Source organism: Acomys minous (assembly GCF_964271855.1).
Source record: "Acomys minous genome assembly, chromosome: 13".
In the NCBI taxonomy this organism is placed as follows: domain Eukaryota; kingdom Metazoa; phylum Chordata; class Mammalia; order Rodentia; family Muridae; genus Acomys; species Acomys minous.
In genome coordinates, this window is record NC_140495.1 from 78,435,663 (window position 1) to 78,454,192 (window position 18,530).

General features: G+C 40.2%; 1 protein-coding gene across 7 annotated transcripts in view; it reads left to right on the plus strand.

The window, feature by feature from the left end:
* Window positions 1-484: 484 nt before the first annotated feature.
* Window positions 485-18,530, plus strand: part of KHDRBS2 (KH RNA binding domain containing, signal transduction associated 2) — a 487,677-nt gene continuing 469,631 nt past the window's right edge. For all 7 annotated transcript variants that reach the window (XR_014774012.1, XR_014774013.1, XR_014774014.1 and 4 more), the window contains exon 1: window positions 485-756. Coding sequence is in view for 1 of the 7 variants with exons in the window: in XM_084754861.1 (XP_084610987.1) it covers window positions 666-756 (91 nt within the window). In the remaining 6 variants the exon portion in view is untranslated. The remainder of the gene's footprint in view (window positions 757-18,530) is intronic.

Here is an 18,530-nt window from a genome sequence, read left to right on the forward strand (position 1 = left end):
TACAGTGGAAACGTTTTGTTGTAGGGACCTCTTCCTCTGTACGTCAGTGGACATTCTCTTGCCCCAAGATGTAGGTTATGGGGATTACCAGGCACAGCCCACATTTGGTCTTGCATTTGCAAACCAGCCCAAGAGCTGGCTTTGGTTTACGGGAGGAGAGCCACCTGTGCCTGAGGGACACAGGTAAAGTCCGACACCTACCTGAGGCGCTCACATTCTTGCTCTGTCAGCATCCAGGATGCCTGGCTGTCCGCCCTGGCTCCAGGACACTGGCCAGGCCTGACAAGCCACGGGGCTGAGGTGGCCAGGAGTGAGTACTTGCACTTCGCATACCCCTCCCCTTGGCAGTAACCTCCTGCCACTCAGGCGACTGGACGTGCGGCTCCGCCCAATGATGCCCAGCCGCCTCCGCGGGTGCCCCGCCCCCGGGCCGTGCTTCCAATGGGAAGCCGGCGGGGGCGGGCCGCGCGGGCAGCCTCTCCAGCAGAAGCCACGGCCGGAGCCGGGCACCGGCGCGGGAGAGGCAGGTATAGGCGCGGGCGGCGCAGCCCCAGGCGCCAGAGCTGCGCTCACGGCAGGAAGGACCATCCCCGAGGGAGCCAGGGACCGAGGCTTCCGAGCAGGCGAGATTCGAGCCTGTCCCAGCACGGTCCGAAGTCCGCGCTATGGGAGAAGAGAAATACTTGCCTGAGCTGATGGCAGAGAAGGATAGCCTGGATCCATCTTTTGTGCACGCGTCGCGCCTCCTGGCTGAAGGTAGGACCGGCCGCGGCGCCTGTCTGCCTGTCTCCCGCAGGGAGAAGTTGGGGAGGGCAGGCGCGCCGCTGGCTAGAGACTGTCCCCTTGAGCCGCTTCCGAAGGCAGAGCGCAGCGCGGGCAGCCAGGGCTCCTCCAAGGCTGAACTGCTTGAGAAGGAAGCCCTGGGGTCTAAAGGCAGAGTGATACGACCTGTTAGGGTCCTGGACCAGGAAACTCCAAGTGTCAGGTGGCCTCCCAGGACCTTTTCACTTTGCCAAAGCCAGGGAATTCAATTCAGGAGAAAATGCGATCCATGGAGTGTTCTGAGAGCATCCTAGTCACAGATCAGCATTATTTATTTATTTATTATATTTTTCTTCTGCGTTTCGAAGTGATTTTGATACTCATTGATTAGTCTTTCCCCCTGGAAAGTCTTAGAATTAAAGTATGCATGTTCGTATATTTATGTGAACGTGATAAGCAGAGGCTAAAGTGCTTATAAACGTATTTGAAACGTGAGGATTGGGTACTATGGGAGATATTGGTCCCTAGGAACGCTCCATAATTGATCAACTGTTCTGTTTTTGTTTTCGTTTTCCTTTTTTTTTTTCAAACCAGGTGTGCGTTTTCTTTTGTGAACCTGTGATGTTAGCGGAGACGCGATTCTTAGAGGAATAGCTATGCCTTTCTTTTGCATTGCTTTGAAAGGTCGTTTGAAAAAAAGCACACACACAAACTTCTCCGTCAGAAATATTAACACCAATTATTCTATATATGTGAAACAATGCTAGCTACTAAAGACATTCTAGATACCTAGTAACTCGAACATTCCTACTTAACACACCCGCGGAGTTTTTGGATGAATGTTTCATTAATAATGAATTGCTTCATCCTCAAACTGGCTACCGTGAAGCTTTGTAGCTTGAGATGTTACCCACTAGAAGAAACAGTGACATTGGCTCCTCGGCATTAAAATAGGTTTGAGACGTAGTTGTGCATCATAGAATGATTTTACTCCTCATATGATTCAGAGATTCGATTTATTTTGACACCTTTAATGGGTTGCTATTTATAATAACCTATGCTAACAAAGTATTTGATGAAAGACTGCCAGGAAGAAATTTGTAATCACAGTGAGGAAGATTTGAAATACTTAAGCTGTTTTCAAGGGAAAGGTTGGCATTTTGGAGTAGTTGGGCAGTGAAATGCAGCCAGTACCTAATAATCCAATAACAATTAGTGAAAGTGAAAAATTAAAGTCAAGAACTCTACTCTTTCTCTACTGTTAAAAGGCACCTGCATAGTCACTCTAGGAATATTCAAAAGAATAGCCCATAACTTAGAAAGCATTAACAGATAAAAATGTTTGCTTCATTTGTTCACTTCAGCCTATTCTTCAGAAGTGGTTCCATTCAGTTTACAATGAAACAATAATTAAAATTCTTGATCTTCTCTGACCTGATAACTGGACCTCTCTTTGGGGACAGACGGCTCAATGATTGGCTCATCCGTTATTAATGTGTGTTAACTGTACTTTCAGAACTTACAGAACTAAGAGATGTAGATGGAAGTCTTAGCAGAGTGGGATGCATGCCCATTCCTGACCAGCAAAGCAGCGGGACAACACTTAAGTACCTGGTTTTCTGGTGCTCTTCTTCCCCAAGCTCTAGATTTCTTGATTTAGGAAACTGTTCTAATGCACCTTGTAATTTAATTTTTTCCCAGCAGGGGGAAGCATGGCCTGCTTTTGTAATGGATTAGGAGGAGTAAAGCCCCAAACTGGAAAGACATCTCAGTAAGAAACAAAGAGGGTGCCTAAATTTCAGAGAATTCCTAATGACAAAAGCAGAAGGAGGTGGCAACAGTAATTGTAATCGCAGAGTAGCCAGATAGTTACAGACAAAGATGTATGGGCACACATCACTTCTGTAACTCTACCGGGGCTCTTTACACACGCTCACTAGAGCGTGCCTGGTGAATCGTAATGCACGTGTTGCATTATAGATTTTTTTTCCATTGTCTTTTCAAAGGCCATTTGTGAAGGTTTCTAGGATCACTGTAGAGATTTTATTTCTCATACCTGGAAATGCTCTGTTTGAAGGCATCTGCTATAAATAACCCTGACACAGATACTCAAATGGAAGGAAGGTGCATGCTGAAGTACATTTCAGAAGTGCTGTGCAGACAGTCTTGAGACTGAGGGGGGCAATAAAAATGATCCAGATGACTCCATTCTTTGGAATGAGTTTCTAGAAGCAGTGATATAAAGTGGTGAGCTCTGCAAACGACTTAATTTGCTTTGCAATTAGTGTAAAAACAAGCCTCTGCTCACTTGGGTCGGAGGGCCATCAGCTTAAAATTACTTTTTAGTTGTTTTCATATTTTCATTGCATTTTATCTCTTTTGTTTCTGTTTTTTTTGTTTCAGTAAGAATGATTCTTAAAAAATTAAAAACATAATTTATAAATTTGACTGTTATAGCAGATCTTAAATAATATGAGTTAAGGTGCTTTTGTAACATATTTGATTAAAATAATTTCCCTCCTATAATTACAATTTTATGCGGTTACACCTTATGGAAGATGTTTTTGAGTGTGATCATAGAGCAAACTCAGCATGATTCTTAACTTTCTGGCTCAGGTTCGACTCTTCTGGAGCACTAGAGTGTTATGAGGCTATTTATAGCTATGCTACCTTTATTTAATTCCCTGTTTATTTAACCTGAATTTCATAAGCTTCTTTTCCAGGGCCCAGTTTCTTGTCTCAAATTAAATAGTGAGAGTAGGGAGATCTGAATGTTTCTGTAATTCTTATTCACTCCTGATGAAAAGGAATGATTGAAAAAAAAATAAACCAATAGCTGAACATTTTTGGAACTTTTTCATTTCTTCCTAGTTTAGTGATTAATAATCCACTCATTGCACTATAGTGTGATTTGAGGCATATGCATTATGTTGGGTAGTGGAGACAGATTTGGGCTTTTAATACTTCTGAACTGCTTAGAAAGCTTGGGTCTTGTGTGTGAAATATGTATGTGGACATGTTTGTTTTCAGTTGAACATGCTAGGTGCCATATTCACATTTATTGGTTCAATTATGGCATTTGATAGTTTCAGAAGTATTATTAAATTAAAGTATAAAATGATTCAGGCAAGGCTTTCTAGCCCCTGTTCTTCACAAATATTGATGGATTAACTACTCGTTTGGCAAACTTGTGGGGAGATGAAATCAAAGATTACCAAATACAAGTAGTTTCTGAGCTACTCTCCATACTATTTTCAGAGTTTGGTCACAAATTTGAACTAGCAACTACAGTTAAGGGTTGTATTTGTAGATTTATATAAATATTTTAAAATGGGATGACAACAGAAATTTTTATTTGTCATAAATGGTAACATCAAAACCAAGCTGAATTTAAATTCTCAGTAGGGATCACTTTAAACTTTATACTATATGCTCTAAATGTTTTCCACAGAGCCTGGCAAGGTGTTAGGTTATGGGACTTATTGTTACTGTGCATAAAATCATCTGCTTGTTAAAGGAAACAAACAAAAATGTTCATACAACTCTTTCAGTTGATTTTTCTCTTGATGAATACAGTGTTTTTTTTTCCTTTCTGTATAGTCAATGTAATCTTATTTACATTTCTTAAATAAAAAACTATAGGCACAGATTACATGATTTATATCTTCAGTTTACATTCAAACCAATTAATGGCATGGTATAAAAGAATCTATTTCACTGGGTAAAGCACCTGGTACTGACTATTGACACTTCCACCATCTGTGATGCAGTGAAGATGCTGTTTGCTTTCTTGTATGATACTCAGGTTTTTTTCATCTGTAAAACAGGAAATGTAATTCTTATCAGACAGATGTTATGAGGTAAACATTTCTGTTGCAGTAATAAGGGCAGAATTTTATATAAATACAAGATACACGTTTTCTTTAGCATTTTAATGCCATTGTTTGCTTAACCACAAGTTGAGAACAGATTTTTATAAGAAAAGGAAAATAATTCCTGCTTTATTATTTGCATAATGGCAGAATGCAATTTTAACTCCTTTTTTTTTTTGAGAATAAATGTTTATTTGATTAAATGAAGAGAAAATGTCTTTGATCATTAGTTACTATTTAATGAGCTTCCACACTCCTTTAAAATGATTCAAAATAAATCAGTGAACTTTGAAATAAATATGAATGACAACCTATCAAACTATTTGCTATAAATGAACATAATAAAGATTTTATTTTATACTTGATCTCAAGTTGTACTATAGAGCAACAGTAATTAAAACAGCATGGTACTGGCACAGCAATAGGCTAGTGGATCAATGGAATCGAACTGAAGACCCAGAGATGAATCCACACACATTTGCTCACCTGATTTTCGACACAGAAGCCAAATCCATTCAATGGAAAAACGACAGCATCTTCAACAAATGGTGCTGGTCTAACTGGATGTCTACATGTAGAAAAATGAAATTAGACCCATATTTGTCACCATGCACAAAACTCAAGTCCAAGTGTATTAAAGACCTCAACCTAAGACCACAGACATTAACCCAGTTAGAGGAAAAAGTGGGGAAGAGTCTGGAACTCATAGGCACAGGAGACAACTTCCTGAACAGAACACCAACAGCCCAGGCCTTAACATCAACAATTAATAAATGGGACCTCATGAGGCTGAGAAGCTTCTGTAAGGCAGGTGACACTGTCAAGAGAACAAAGCGACAGCCTACAGACTGGGAAAAGATCTTCACCGACTCTTCATCTGACAAAGGTCTAATTAACTCCTAAATCAAATTAGAAATGTTTTTTTAAAATGTGATTGCAGAGAGAGTTTTTAAAATGACCCCTCCATCAATGGTTACTTGTTAGCCTTCCTTGATGAACACTAATTCTTTTTCTTTGAATGATGAACCCACACCTCATCAAGTGTCTTGAGCCAGCTATGCCTCCTCGCTCAGCAAGTGATTTCAGCTTCCCTGGTTTCTGTGTATATGCTCTGCAGTGTCCCTTACTTCCTAGCACATGCAGACTACATGTCCCTCTCACACACAGACTTCTTATTCATTCTACAATACTCCGTGTCCATCCTCATATACAACATCCATGCCTAACCTGGCATATAGACTCCATGTCCATCCTCACACATAAACTCCATGTCCATCCTCACATATAGACTCCATGCCCATCCTCACATATATACTCCATGTCCATTCTCACACATAAACTCCATGTCCATCCTCACATATAGACTCCATGTCCATCCTCACACATAAACTCCATGTCCATCCTCACATATAGACTCCATGTCCATCCTCACATTTAGACTCCATGTCCATCCTCACATATAGACTCCATGCCCATCCTCACATATAGACTCCATGCCCATCCTCACATATAGACTCCATGTCCATCCTCACATATAGACTCCATGCCCATCCTCACATATAGACTCCATTTCTATCCTCATATATAGACTCCATGCCCATCCTCACATATAGATTCCATGCCCATCCTCACATATAGACTCCATGTCCATCCTCACATATAGACTCCATGTCCATCCTCACATATAGACTCCATGTCCATCCTCACATATAGACTCCATGTCCATCCTCACATATAGATTCCATGCCCATCCTCACATATAGATTCCATGCCCATCCTCACATATAGACTCCATGTCCATCCTCACACATAGACTCCATGTCCATCCTCACATATAGACTCCATGTCCATCCTCACATATAGACTCCATGTCCATCCTCACATATAGACTTCATGTCCATCCTCACACATAGACTCCATGCCCATCCTCACATATAGACTCCATGTCCATCCTCACATATAGACTCCATGTCCATCCTCACATATAGACTCCATGCCCATCCTCACATATAGACTCCATGTCCATCCTCACATATAGACTCCATGTCCATCCTCACATATAGACTCCATGTCCATCCTCACATATAGACTCCATGCCCATCCTCACATATAGACTCCATGTCCATCCTCACATATAGACTCCATGTCCATCCTCACATATAGACTCCATGCCCATCCTCACATATAGACTCCATGCCCATCCTCACATATAGACTCCATGTCCATCCTCACATATAGACTCCATGCCCATCCTCACATATAGACTCCATGTCCATCCTCACATATAGATTCCATGCCCATCCTCACATATAGACTCCATGCCCATCCTCACATATAGACTCCATGTCCATCCTCACATATAGACTCCATGTCCATCCTCACATATAGACTCCATGCCCATCATCACATATAGACTCCATGTCCATCCTCACATACAGATGCTCACACACAGACCCCATGCCCATCCTCACATGCAGACTCCATCTCCATTCCCAATTGCCTTTATTAACAAAGGACTTTTTTTTAAAGTTTCATCCATTTCCTCTACTCCAGTGCTTCTCATGTGCTCTGAGTTAGTTCTAGAAAAACATTCTTTCCTCGAGTCTCCCACTTTTGTTTATTCTTGTCGCAGCCTTGTCAACATGAATAACTTTAAAAAACAGTGTGATTCACTTGCAAAAATAATAAAATTAATCTTTCTTGACACTTATCCTCCCTTGTGTCTTTCAAGTGTCTGATATTTTTAATCTGTACCTGGTTCCCTCATATTTCTTACTTTACCTTTTAAAAAAATGTTCAGTCTAGCCTCTGCCTTACCAGTACCTTGAAACAGTTACTCTAGTGACAAATTCACCTTTAACTGCTGCATCTAGTAAGACCTTCTTCCTACTCACCAGGCCCACGGTTTCTACTGGTGATAGTTATTGCAGGGCCTTTCTCTCTCTTGGCTTCTGCCACTGGCCACTGTTGGGTCTACCTTCTTTTCTGACTCTTTCAACCTCTTCACCCCACTTCAGTACACACTGTATGTCACAAGGGTTCACTCAAAATGAAACTAACCAGCTCATGCTTTTTAATAATGTCTGTTTCCTGTGACATGCAATCCATGCTTTTTGGCACTCCTCCTACCTATCTTTGCCAGCCTTATTAGCTCTGGATCCTTTCTGCTTAATTTACCTCACCTGTAATGACTTGCTCACTGCTCTGCACCCACTCTCCTCTTCCTTACCTGTCCACACCAAGGCTGCTAAACACTGAGTCTTTTTTCTTGAGATCACTGCCACCATTTCATCATTCCAGGTTGTGCTGCTTTGTCTTGCTAGACAGAATTCAAGAAGCTAAATAGCACTCAGCATCGTCTCAACAGTACCCAGTGAGAAAGTTTCACATATGGTGCTGCTCAGCACATACATGGGGTGCTTCTGCCCAGGGGAGCCTTTCTGCTATGTCATCTGGCATGATATAGAGTTGGCTGCCTCTTTTCCTCATCCTGTACCTAGGGGGTTTGTATGTACCGTGACTTCTCTGGAATGACCTCTCCTAATTTGTCTATCCGGTTGTAATTATTATTCGTTCAACAAGGTGGATCTGGCTACCCCTTCATCTGGGAAGCCTTCCATAATAGCTTCCTTACCTTATTTATTATGGACTGGGTGAACCCACCTTTCTTGTTTCTGACCTTTCCACGGCTACATTGCAATATGCAGTTCTGTTTGATCTTGTCTTTCTGCCCTCTGAGCTTGGAGGTTGGATTTGTGATTTAGGTCTCTGAATCCTTAATGCCTGCCTTCACTCTCTGTGTGTGATGCACGGTTACTAAGCAGATGATGTCAGTCTTACATATTATCTTTCTCCTAGTGGGAAGACATCTCCAGAAACAAAATTCCAGAAATTCCTTCACTGTTGAATTCAGCCGCAGTTTATCAAGATCACAGCAGGTTGTTTTAAAAATATGTATTCACTAAAAACCTTGCAGTAGTTTTATTCTTGCCTGCAATTGTGAAATGAGAGACTATTTTAGTCTGTAATATCCTAACTGAGAAGGTGGCATTGAATCATGGTGTGGGCACAGCCTAGTTGTGTGGCCCAGGGTAGGCTTCTGTGATTCTCACTGTTGCATTGCCCACCACAAAGATCTTCCTTCTTTAATGCCTAGGTTACTCCTTCTCTCACAGTGTCCCTGACTGGTGATTTCAGTGCTTTCCTTCTTGGATTCTCATGGCAAGGGATACACATCTTTCTCTTTACTCTGATGTAGCAGTTCTCAACAAGTGGGTTGTGATCCCTTTGGGAGTCAAATGGAGAACAAAATTAACTCTTGTTTTCAGTTTCTCTCTAAATACTCATTCTGGAATGAAACATTTTATTCCTGTAGTATCTGTAGCAGTGTACAAATGTGTTCACAGGGGTCATATGCCTGTGATTGACTTGAACATTGAATTTCATATCTTTTATTTTGGCCTATATATATTATAAGAAATATATATTACCAGATAGTTGTGGTTCACACCTTTAATCCCAGCACTCAGGAGACAGAGGCAGGTGGATCACTGTGAGTTCAAGGTCAGCCTAATCTACAAAGTGAGTCCAGGACAGCCAAGGCTACACAGAGAAACCCTGTCTTGAAAAACCAAACCAACCAACCAAACAGATAAATAAATAAGTGAAATACATGTTGATTGAAATTATATTCTGATATCACTGTAGTTTTTAAAGCTATCAATAGCATATGTTTTAACATATTCATAGTTTGAAATGATGCTTTTTAAAAAATAAAAATGGTAGATGTCAATAAAATAAGAATAACCAATAGTTTTAAAAGAAGCATGGTTAGTATTTGATTCCTCAAATTAAGGTTAGCAAATACGTTATAGGAGCCCTCATTTTTGTAAGTGAAAAATTCTGTGACTGCGTGTTTCTTTCATCTCGTATTTGAGGAGTCACGGCCCCTATCCCTGTGCTGCATCACTAACTTTCCCTTGAAGTGAGGTATTTGTGGCTCATCTCCATTCATAGGTCAGGCATTCTCCATAGAGACATAGGCAACATTTAAGAACAACGGGGATGCTTTAGGTTATGTTCTATAGATATCCTTAATGCAGCTATAGTTTGGGAGACACATTCTTTTAGGCTAGGACTCTATGACATTTAATCACACAATCACACGTGCCCTTTAATTTGGGCTGGTGACATTTTTCCGCAGTGTATATATGTTACTGATATACATAGAGGCATCACATGTTTAACTCATGACGTCTATGAGCTGTTTGGGTTTTTACGCATTCATGTGTTTACACAGTGCACATAACTACACATATGTGTTCATGCTAACAATGGTTCATGGATGGTGGGCTAGGTTTTGTATGATTTTTGAAGAATTATTTGGAAGATCACAGGGATTCAGAGTCATCATACTTATTGTTGACTTGCTGTTAGGTCACACTCCTTGTGGGGGCTGTGTGGGATATTTTACTTGTCTTACCTTGACTACCCACCAATCACAGTAGATTGCTACTGGTGTTCTCATATATGACAAGAGCTGATGCTTATTATTTAGCAAAATCATACAGTAAAATAAATGCTGATCTGAAATCCAGATCTCCACACTTAGAGGTCATTAAAATATGTTTCCTAGGGAAGAGAAAAAATGTTTAATGCTTTGAAGGAAGATCAGTTATTACTGTGTAAAGTTCATGTAGGAGATTTTTTTTAATTTGTCAGTAAACTGTTCGTACTACTTTACCAGTGCAATGCTGTAAAATAAATATGGTGAGTAAAAGATAAATTGATTTGTTGTGTGTGGATTTACCAAGTACAGAGTCAGTTTGAGGAACCCTGGATGTCCTATACTTAATGGTGCTGCTGAGAAGGCTTAGCAATATTCTTGAGAGGCATACTTAAGCATTTTATTATTTTTAAATTTTTACTTTATTAACCCAGAAACTTTGGGAGAATTGTCTTATTTGCCAAGGTGCTTTTATTTCTAGTTTCTTTTAAAGGAGAACTACTTATATTTGTTAAATTCTTTTCCCAACCAACCAAAAATTTTAACTTCTTTCTTGTCTCTTAAGCAGTGAGGGTTTTGTTTAATATTTGAAAGCAAGCAGACTGCAGAAACAGATGTCTGGATTTAAATATTATCCATAGAGTGTGAGATTTCAGGACTTAGTAAGTTGGAGACACATTTTTTGGTGTTACTATCCTGTTGTCAGAGAAGATATAGTCAGTGTCCATTTCCTTTAAACTGTACACTATTAGATTTTACTGTACAAATAAAAAACCAGAATCCACGTGTTTCCTCCAGAGTGCATTTTAACAGGTGTGTGCTTGTATGCTGCATAATGCCAGACACTGAGAGAAGCACAGAAGAGGCAGCCTGAGAAGCCCAAGCAGTAAGGGGATTTATTTAATGAATATCATAGGATGGTTAAGTAACGAGACATTTATTTCACATGTTTTCTTTTGTAAGTTTTTCTATTATTAAAAATAAGGAACGTTGCTCCCATTTTTTGAGAAAAGGTAAAGAGAAAGATTAGGTGGGTTATCACTTATGTACATTTTGTTTGAGAACTTCATACATGAGCACAGCATCTATGCCACTCTTACTATTGTTTCATGTATACACCCTTGTGTGTATATGTATATATGTATGCATATAAGCACACATGTGTGTCCAGATTACAGTGTTTATTTCATCCAGTTAGCATTTCTTGTGCATTCATGGGTCATGGATGACTGTTTGGTATTGGAAAACCTAGGAGGTGAGCTGTATAGGAAGCTGATTCTCCTTATCTCAGCAGCCACAGATCACCTGTGCTCTTTCTGTATTGGTGGGACCATAGGCAAATATTTGATGCAAGTTTAAAAAAAAAAGTCCCAAGGGATATTATATAAATACCCTACATGCTCAACTTGTACATTTGGTATACACATTTACTAAAAGAGAGTTGGACTACTGTTTTTATAGGATAATTAAATTATTGTTGTTATTATATAGGGAGTGTTTTTTGTGTGCTGGAGCATCTTCTGGGTGTATTCCGAGGAGTGAAGTGGCTGGGTCTTGAGGAAGTCCTATTCCCATTTTTCTGAGATAGCACCAGATAGATTTCCAAAGTGGCTGTACTAGTTTGCATTCCCACCAGCAATGAAGGAGTGTTCCTCTCTCTCCACATCCTTGCCAGCATGTGGTGTCACTTGAATTTTTGATCTTAGCCATTCTGATTGGTGTAGGATAGAGTCTCAGGGTCGTTTTGATTTGCATTTCTCTGATGACTAAAGAGGTCGAGCATTTCTTTGAGTGTTTCTCAGCCATTCAATATTTCTCTGTTAAGAATTCTGTTTACTTTTGAGCCCCATTTCTCAATTCGGTTATTTGGTTTGGTGGTGTTTGATTTCTTGAGTTCTTTAATATATTTTGGATATTGGACCTTTGTCAGATGTAGGGTTGCTGAGGATATTTTCCCAGTTTGTGGGCTGTCGCTTTGTTCTTTTGACAGTGTCTCCAGCCTTGCAGAGGCTTCTCAGCCTCATGGGGTCCCATTTATTAATTGTTGACCTTAAGGCCTGGGATCAACTATGGTCATAGCAGCCTTATTCATAATAGCCAGAACATGGAAACAGCCTAAGTGTCCCTTAGTAGAAGAATGGATAAAGAAACTGTGGTACATTTACACTATGGAATACTACTCAGCTATTAAAAACAAAGAATTCCCGACATTTGTGGACAAATGGATTGAACTAGAAATGACCATAATGAGTGAGTTCACCCAGAAGCAGAAAGAGTTAAATGGTATATACTCACTTATATCTGGACGCTAGCCCAAGGGGCATGTCCCATGAAAGTCTTCACTTACCAGTAGATCATTATGATGGGCGGATTTGGGCCCAGGGGTCCTGCTCAAACTATGGCACCAGCCAAGAACAATATGTGCAGTAAACTTCGAACCCCTACTCAGATCTACCCAATGGACAAGACATTTTTCACAGATGAGTGGAGAGTGGAGACTGACTCTCACATGAACTCTGGTGCCCCATATTTGACCACGTCCCCTGGATGGAGAGGCTTGGTGGCACTCAGAGGAAGGATAGCAGGCTACCAAGAAGAGACTTGATACCCTATGAGCATATACAGGGGGAGGAGGTCCCCTTCAATCACAGATAGGGGAGGGGAAAATGGGAGGGATGGAGGAATGGGAGGATACAAGGGATGGAATAACAATTGAGATGTAATGTGAATAACTTAATAAAAATGTTAAAAAAAATAAAAAAATAAAAAAAAGTCAAAAGATGTTAAAAAACCTTGACATGTTATATATATCTATATAGATAGATATTTTTCAGGGAATATAAAATCCTAGTTTAACAAACTTTAAAAGTCTTAAAATATTTGTTACTGTAGAGTTTCCTGTTTCATTTAAAATAACTTTCTCAAAGTGGTTGTAGAAGTTCACACTCCCACCAGCAATGGAGGAGTGTTCCCCTCTCTCCATATCCTCGCCAGCATGTGCTGTCACTTGAGATTTTGATCTTAGCCATTCTGATGGGTGTAAGAAGGAATCTCAGAGTCATTTTGATTTGCATTTCCCTGATGACTAAGGATGTTGAGCATTCCTTTAATAGTGTTTCTCAGCTATTTGCTATTCCTCTGTTGAGAATTCTCTGTTTAGCTCTGTACCCCATTTTTAAATTGGATTATCTGGTTTGGTGGTATTTAATTTCTTGAGTTCTTTATATTTTGTAGTTTAGCCCTTTGTCAGATGTAGGATGAAGGGGTTTTTTTGCAGTCTGTAGGCTATCATTTTGTTCTGTTGACAGTGTCCATTGCTTTATAGAACGTTTTCAGTTTGATGAGGTCCCATTTATTGTTTGTCTTAAAGCCTCATCTATTGGTGTTCTGTTCAGAAAGTCATCTCCTGTGCAAATAAGTTCAAAGATCATTCCTACTTTTTCTTTTAACAGATTTAGTGGGTCTGGTTTTATCTTGAGGCATTTAATCTGGTGCTTTTTTAGAAAATTGGGAATAAAGCTACCCCAAGACCCAGATATACCACTCCTGGGTGTATACCCAGAAGATGCTCCACCACACATCAAGGATGTATGCTCAACTATGTTCATAGCAGTTTTATTCATAATAGCAAGAATCTGGAAACAACCTAAATGTCCACCAATCAAAGACTGGATAAAGAAACTGTGGTACATTTACACAATGGAATAGTATTCAGCTATCAAAACCAAGGAAATGTTAAAGTTTATAGGCAAATGGATGGAACTAGAAGAAAATCATCCTGAATGAGCTAACCCAAACTCAGAAAGACATGAATTGTATATACTCACATATAAGTGGAGATTAGCCCAACATAGAAGTCCTGTCTGAAACTATACCCAGCCTGGGTTAGGGGCAGATAATAGGGCTTGCAAAGGGACCTCAGGAGGAGAGCTTAGAGTTTTATGGAAGAGTGGGGTGAATGGAAGGACCTGGAGGTATCAGGAGCTCCACAGGGAGATCACTAAGGCCAGTGGATCTCAACCGTGGGGTCCTGCACAAACTGATGCACCAACCGAGGAAAAACCACGCAGGGTGCTTGGACTCCCTGCTCAGGTGTACCTGATGGGCAGCTCACGCTTCATGTGTGTGGGGAGTGGGGAGAGAGGGGACTGCCTCTGACATGAACTCTGGTGCCTGCGATTTGATCACTTCCCCTTAGATGGGCAGCCTTGGGGGCACACAGAGGAAGGGGATACATGCTACCCTGATGAGGCCTGATAGACTGTGATCAGAAGGTGGGAGAGGACTCCTCCCATCAAAGGCTTAAAGGGAGTGTGGGAACTGGAAGATAAGAAAGAAGGGATAACAATCTGGATGTAATGTGAATAAATTATGATGAAAACTTTCTCCAGGAAATTAAGAAGTCTGATTTGCATACATCACAGTATTCATTTACTATAAAATGAAATCATGAGAGTAGAATACACTTACTACGCTTAAGCTGGTGAATGTTATAGACAAAGAATTAAGTGTAAAACAAGACTAAGTTGGTAATCCATATAGAAAGACTTAGACTGGAGCTTACATTATCTGGTGAAGGAGGTCCCTTTACATTGTGTGAAGCTGAAAGAATATTTGGTGTGCCAAGGCAGATGGCGTTTTATGGTATAATGTTGCTTTGGAATGGACTTACAGAATGATACGTGGATGTGAGTTAAAATCTACTGGAATTAGCAATACACTATACATTATATCACGTGGAAAGGAGAGTCTGGTAGAATAGAACATTATGACCATTAAAAGAAATTTGATGGAAGTGGAAGAAGTGATAAGTATTTGAAATGATTTGTAATAAAGCAGATGGGTTCCCTCTGAGTAAAAGTCCATAGAACACAAACACAAATGCACAATATATAGATCATATGTGTACGAATCATATTTGATACAGGAATTTATGGAACGTCAGTAAAGATTTGCTCAAAGTGGTTCTTGCTTTCTGTCTCTATCTTCAGTATCTATCTATCTATCTATCTATCTATCTGTCTGTCTGTCTGTCTGTCTGTCTGTCTGTCTGTCTATCTGTCTGTCTATCTATCTAAATATGTATTGAAGTGGTGTGAAATACAGAACACTAAATAACCAATCTCCATAGTGTTTATTAAGCACAACAATTAAAGAAATAGAGGATTTTGGAGGAGTGCCAGGCAGTACACCTGAGAAAGTCTACGGAAATCTTGGGGACTTTCAATAGGATGGAGCATGTGAATTGAAATCTGATACATATGTAGAATCTGGCCAGAACCACTGCCAGAAAGCCATGACCTCAAATTATATACACAGAAAGCAACATTCCCAGAGAAGCAGAAGTTAAGTGTGTATGGAGATGCAATAGGTGGGGATTTCTCAACGGAAGTGGTCTTGGCGAGCCTCTCAGGAAGGTTTTTCTGTCTTTCAGGCATGTGCCACTGTCTTCCCCTATGTCTCTCTCCTCCTTTCTCAATGGCCATGGCTAAATATGTATAAAAGCATTCTTTATAAGTCCCGACGTTACTTAAAATACCAGAATGATGATAGTGTCTAAGAGAGTGGGAGTGTCTCCTCATGCATGCCTTGTAAGTGATATTTAAGAGTCTGGGCTTCCTGCTAAAAACAATAATAAGTACTGTAAGAGAATTCACGTGGTACCAAAGGGACCAGCATTTTATTGACATGTGATATGGCTGTACATTTGGGAATTGGCCAGGCTATGTCTTAGATTGGGCAGGACATGGGGTGGCTAAAACACTACACTGTTTAAGAAACTCTGGAGAACTGAGTTCAAATCATATAGTGCAGAGTCAGACAGTGGGCCTGTCTGTTAAATGTTTCCAAGCACAGTGTAAAAACTGGGTTTGGATAGAGACCATGATAAATCAAAGGAATAATGGTCACTGTCAGAGGTACTCCTCACTAATGGAGTTGAAGGTGCTGTCAGTTGCTGAGGGTAGGCACATACGCACTGAAGGACCAGTAGAGTGTTTAGTGCACAGAGGTAAAGAAGTGGAGAAAGTTCTGTGCCCCGCATAGTGTTCTCTAATGGAATAACTGGGCTTGAGAGTGCACACTGGTAATGCTCTGGAATTGAGGGCAGAAGGAATGTTAGTCCGAAGTCAGCCAAAAATAAATATAAAAGAAAAGGAAACAACCACAAATGCCATATAGTGGATTTACAGACAGAAAAGAAAATGAAGGAAAACAGAGATGTGGAGAAAAATCCATGTGCAGTTGAGGAACACCTGGGAGCTGGGATCCTGAGAAAGTAAACACTGACTTCATAGGGCAGCATGTTGAACTATCTGTGACTGATTATATCCAGCACCTCAACTTACACACATAGTGGACGTGTGTGGTTTAACACTGAACAGAGTGGTATAAAGAGAGAGGCACTGGAACTTGCGTTAAATCACCAGTAGTTTAGCTACGCTCCTTAAGTCTATTTTCTGTTCCTATAAATGAAGCCTTTATTTTGAGTTGATGTTTTTAAGCTTAGTATGCTTCTCTGATTTCAAGTGTAAAGTGAGCGTAGTTCTAAGCTAAGAAAATGATGGCAGTGCTGTATTTCTTTTTCCTCTTCTTCTTGTTATATTATTATTATTATTATTATTATTATTATTATTATTATTATTATTATTATTATTATTTATTATATATGTCCTTTGTCCCTCCATACCCATTCTCCACTCCACTGTTTTTACTTCATCAGTTCATCAGAATGACAAGGAACATGCTCTAAAATAGGGACATCCTCTGATAAGATCATAACATTCATCTGAGGGGCTTTTCCAAGTCCCATCCTTGGCATTTGGAGACTTCCATTCTCCTAGGTCTTTTGTTTACATCTGCTTTTCTCTTTTGCTCCTGGTTTGTATCGACTTGTTGGAATGTCTGACCTTGAAAACCATCGCTACCTTCTCTGATGCTCGTTCTCCCTTGTTTGTGATTCCACACTCCAGTTAAACATGTACTGCCCCCATTTTGGCCAGTGAAGTAATGATCTACAGTGAGCAGGAGATGGGAGAACCAAACCTCCCACCATTTCTTCTAGTGCACTGTCACTGGGCGAGAAGACATCCGTACACCTTTGTGAATGAGCACTCGTGGACGCACAGGAGCAGATCACCTTTCCATCTGTGGAGCAACACAGCTGTTCCATTCCGGAAGAAAAAGACTGTGAGGGCATAAGAAAAGGGAGGTGCTTCTATGGCCCTTAAAATACATGTTTTTCATTAAACATCACTGTGTGAAACGTTTATTATGACTTGTGTGGGAGATTTGTTTGTCTCTGAAGTTACTAGCTGATTTCTTACTCTGGAATGCTTTTTTAAAAAATCATTCAAAAGCTACTGCTTTAGCAAAAAAGAGCTTGTCAGGTCAAGTGAAAATCCAAATTCCAGATCTGCTATCTAGTTGCTTTCTAACTCTGGGAAATTTTCCCAGTTCCCATTGGCCTTTGTTTGCTTGTGAAAATACAATTTCTTGGATCTGCAAATTAACTGATAAATTCTTTGGAGGTTTTTATGCAATATGTAGCCAGTGGAGATATTAACAACAGCTATTTTCTTTATCTGCTTCATTGTGTGTGATTATCTTACTTTAAAAAATGAGGTAAATTTTGTATAGAGAAATGGATCTTTAAAATAGACACTTGGCAAGATTGGTTAATTATACAATCTGTGTGAGCAACACCCTTGATAACACAGATAATATTCCTATCAGCGCAGACATTGCCCTCACATCTCCTTCCCACGATCCTCTTATCCTTTAACAAGTGCTGTTCTGATTTTCCTCCTCAATTTCTTGTAGATGCATTAATATAATACCTAATCATCCTTGGTGAGAGCTCTCTGTGTCTCTGGAAGTCATCTGTGTTGCTGCATTCCTCGGTAGCTTATTCCCTTTATTGCTGAATATCTGTTCCATTTTATAAAGAGTCACAGTTTATTCTGTCTCTTCTGAGCACACTTGTGGGCAGTTTTCTGTAGTAAAGGGATCCCATGAGTAGCTTGTCACAAATGTTCGTGTTCCCTTTCTCCTGCCTGGTAGAATAGCAATGTAGCCCCAGCTGTCCTGGAATTCTCTGTGTACCCCGAGCTGGCCTGAAAGTTAGGATTTGCTGCCTCTGCCTCTTAAGTAGAGAGTACAGTCACACATCACCATGCCGGGCTGGACAGTGTTTCTTTACGTGGAGTAGAGTTAGTAGCTTTTAAAGTGCAGTTTTGTTTTACCTTATATGAGACACATGCCCGGTTCTCTAAAATCCTCCAGGATCTGTCCCTGTCTTTCTAGAAATATGAGAAAATTCTGTTGGTCATCCTTTTGGGCCACTGTTTGAAATTCTCAGACTTTAATAAGATATTCTGTTGGTCTGGAGA